Source organism: Pongo pygmaeus, chromosome 3, assembly GCF_028885625.2.
Source record: "Pongo pygmaeus isolate AG05252 chromosome 3, NHGRI_mPonPyg2-v2.0_pri, whole genome shotgun sequence".
Lineage (NCBI taxonomy): Eukaryota > Metazoa > Chordata > Mammalia > Primates > Hominidae > Pongo > Pongo pygmaeus.
In genome coordinates, this window is record NC_072376.2 from 21,706,934 (window position 1) to 21,709,728 (window position 2,795).

The 2,795-nt window shown below is 40.4% G+C and overlaps 1 protein-coding gene across 1 annotated transcript; it reads left to right on the forward strand.

The window, feature by feature from the left end:
* The first annotated feature begins 2,242 nt into the window (after positions 1-2,242).
* On the forward strand, positions 2,243-2,587 carry LOC129035052 (small ribosomal subunit protein eS27-like). The gene has a single exon (XM_054485101.2). The coding sequence runs from the start codon at positions 2,273-2,275 to the stop codon at positions 2,525-2,527; it is 255 nt and encodes an 84-aa protein (XP_054341076.1). The 5' UTR covers positions 2,243-2,272; the 3' UTR covers positions 2,528-2,587.
* Positions 2,588-2,795: the final 208 nt, after the last annotated feature.

Sequence of the window (2,795 nt, forward strand, 5' to 3'; positions counted from 1 at the left end):
AATTACAGTTTTAAAGTACTTTTGATTATTAAATTTATTGCTATTTAAAATCCATCTTTAGGAACCTTGCTATTAATACTAGAACTTTAGTTACAGTCTCAAGTTTGAACCCCTCCCAAAAAATCTCATCTCCTGGAGCCTGCTAAAGTGTATAAAATATGTTCAGAAAAATACATCTTGGCCACCCATGGAGTGGAATGGAGAGCTGGTGGGATGTATGGCTGAGAGGAGAGGTCCAAGACAGTGCCTTTCCTGGTCACAAGGTCAGGGTCAATATGGCTCACATGGGTGATGCCATTTTCTTCTTGTTCTCATAACATCCAGAAGATGTGCTGGCTGATCAGCATTTTTGCAGAACTGCTACTTTGGTTCTCAGGGAGTGCTCTAGAATATATTTACATAACTTGAGAAAAATGTCTTGAGCATATACTGTATGGCCAGTACTGTGCCTGAGCCCTCTTAGTGTCTAGATGTGAACTGTAGTTAGAGTCTCATTGTTAAAAGTTGTTTTGTAGTTCAGTCTCTTCTGCCACCTGGTTTTTCAAATGTTTTCCTTTTTGAGACAATCACAATTACCTGTATATGTAAATTTTATTGTTAAAGATGAGTACTGATCTTTGGACTTGATTTTGGGTCATAGGCTTGCAAAGCTTTACTTAAGACGTCAGTAAGTAAAGGCCCATGACTGATTTGTAGAATCACTGAAATAATAGTAAGACTCTACTTCTCAGAAGATGAAACAGAGTCTTAGAGAAGTTTATTATTAAATTAGACACTTTTTTTTTCTTTTTCTTTTTTTTTTTTTTTGAGATGGTGTCTCACCCTCTTGCCCAGGCTGGAATACAATGGCACGATCTTGGCTCACTGCAATCTCCATCTCCCGGGTTCAAGCAATTCTCCTGCCTCAGCCTCCCAAGTAGCTGGGATTAAAGGTATGTGCCACCCCGCCGGCTACTTTTCGTATTTTTAGTAGAGATGGGGGTTTCGCCATGTTGGTCAGGCTGGTCTCGAACTCCTGACCTCAGGTGCTCTGCCCGCCTTGTCCTCCCAAAGTGCTGGGATTACAGGCATGAGCCATTGTGCCCAGCCGACAGTTGCGTTTTTAACTTGAATTTTATACTCTAATTTCTGATAAGAATTTTTATTTGGGGTGTATTATGATATTTGAATATCTGATATTTTGTGCGTATGGAGATTGCAGATGATTTACCAGATTTGCAGAGCAAGTAATAGAGGACAGTTTATTCCTTCTTAGTTTTCACTTGCTCTTCTTCCACATGCGTTAGCCACTGTCAGCTCCACTCCAGATGAGATAGAGCTTCTTTTCTGTCTGAGCATGAATTTGCTAGGAGCCATGAGATAAGTTTTTTTCTTAGGTCACACAGTTATTAAATAAATATTCACTGAGTTTAATTTATGAACAACGAAAGTAAAACCAGACATGATTCCTTCCCAAAAGATAAGCGCATGTGAAACAGTGGGGAATGCATCATCTTTCAGGTTACCAGTGTATGGTGGCACTACAGGATCAAGGTTGTGTATTATAGACAATAAGTAAGGAAGACATTTCTGAGCTGATTCTAAGATCAGAATCTGGTGATGTGTTAATTGAACACCTGGCAATTGCTTTCTTAGTTTACCCATTCAGATTACTTATCCTATTGAGGAAATGAAGATAGAAAAGATTGGTGGCTTTATTATATGTTACACTGATGCTTTGGGTTAGAGAGCATGGGTTGTATAAAATATTTTAAAATGCGGATGGATAATTTTTAGACCAGTTAGGATGGCTATATTAGAGAATCCAAGGCAATGTCTGCCATTATCTTTACAACACACACTGATTTTTTTGTGTACCTTGTCATTATGTAAGCTGCCTACAGGGCTGTGGTAAGTCATGGACAGCGTTAAGGAGAAGGGTACATGTCGAGAAACTAAATCACATTTGGAGAGGAGATGTAACAAAGGTAGGGTTCAGAGGTTTACTGTAACAATCCCAAATTTGGAATGAAAAAGTTACTCTCTGTTTAGCGTTCAAGTTGGGAGTTTGCCCTGCAAGAGACAGTCAACCACTGACTTCACTCGAATGTGCTTGGAAAGGGAAGAACTTAAACCAGTCATGAACAGGAAAAGAAAGCCAGGTTTTCTGGAAACATCGCCAAAACCCAACAATTTCTCAGAATTTTCAGAGGCGCCAGGGGGGTGTTTGCATTTCAATGGAAAAAGTCCTGAAAGCGCCTTTCCGGCGGTGACGACCTACCCACACGAGAACATGCCTCTCGCAAAGGATCTCCTTCATCCCTCTCCAGAACAGGAGAAGGGGAAACACAAGAAGAAACGCCTGGTGCAGAGCCCCAATTCCTACTTCATGGATGTGAGATGCCCAGGATGCTATAAAATCACCACGGTCTTTAGCCATGCACAAACGGTAGCTTTGTGTGTTGGCTGCTCCACTGTCCTCTGCCAGCCTACAGGAGGAAAAGCAAGGCTTAGAGAAGGTTGTTCCTTCAGGAGGAAGCAGCACTAAAAGTACTTTGAATCAAGATGAGTGGGAAACCATCTCAATAAACACATTTTGGATTAAAAAAAAAAAGTTCTGAAAGCTCTGGAAACTATTCTCAGTTTTACTTTCTCATTGAAAGGCAAAAACCATGGCTGTAAATAAGAGACAGAAGCACTTGCTATGGCTTTGTTAAGAGTTAAGAAAAGGGACCTCTGGAAAATTTGAATTGTCCAATCCTTTGCCACAGAGCCAAGACAAAGTGGTCCAAGTCATAATGGCAAATAGAAAATAA

Coding starts and splice junctions, on each gene's coding strand:
- LOC129035052 (XM_054485101.2), top strand. CDS start 2,273: ATGCCTCTCGCAAAGGATCTCCTTCATCCCTCTCCAGAACAGGAGAAG.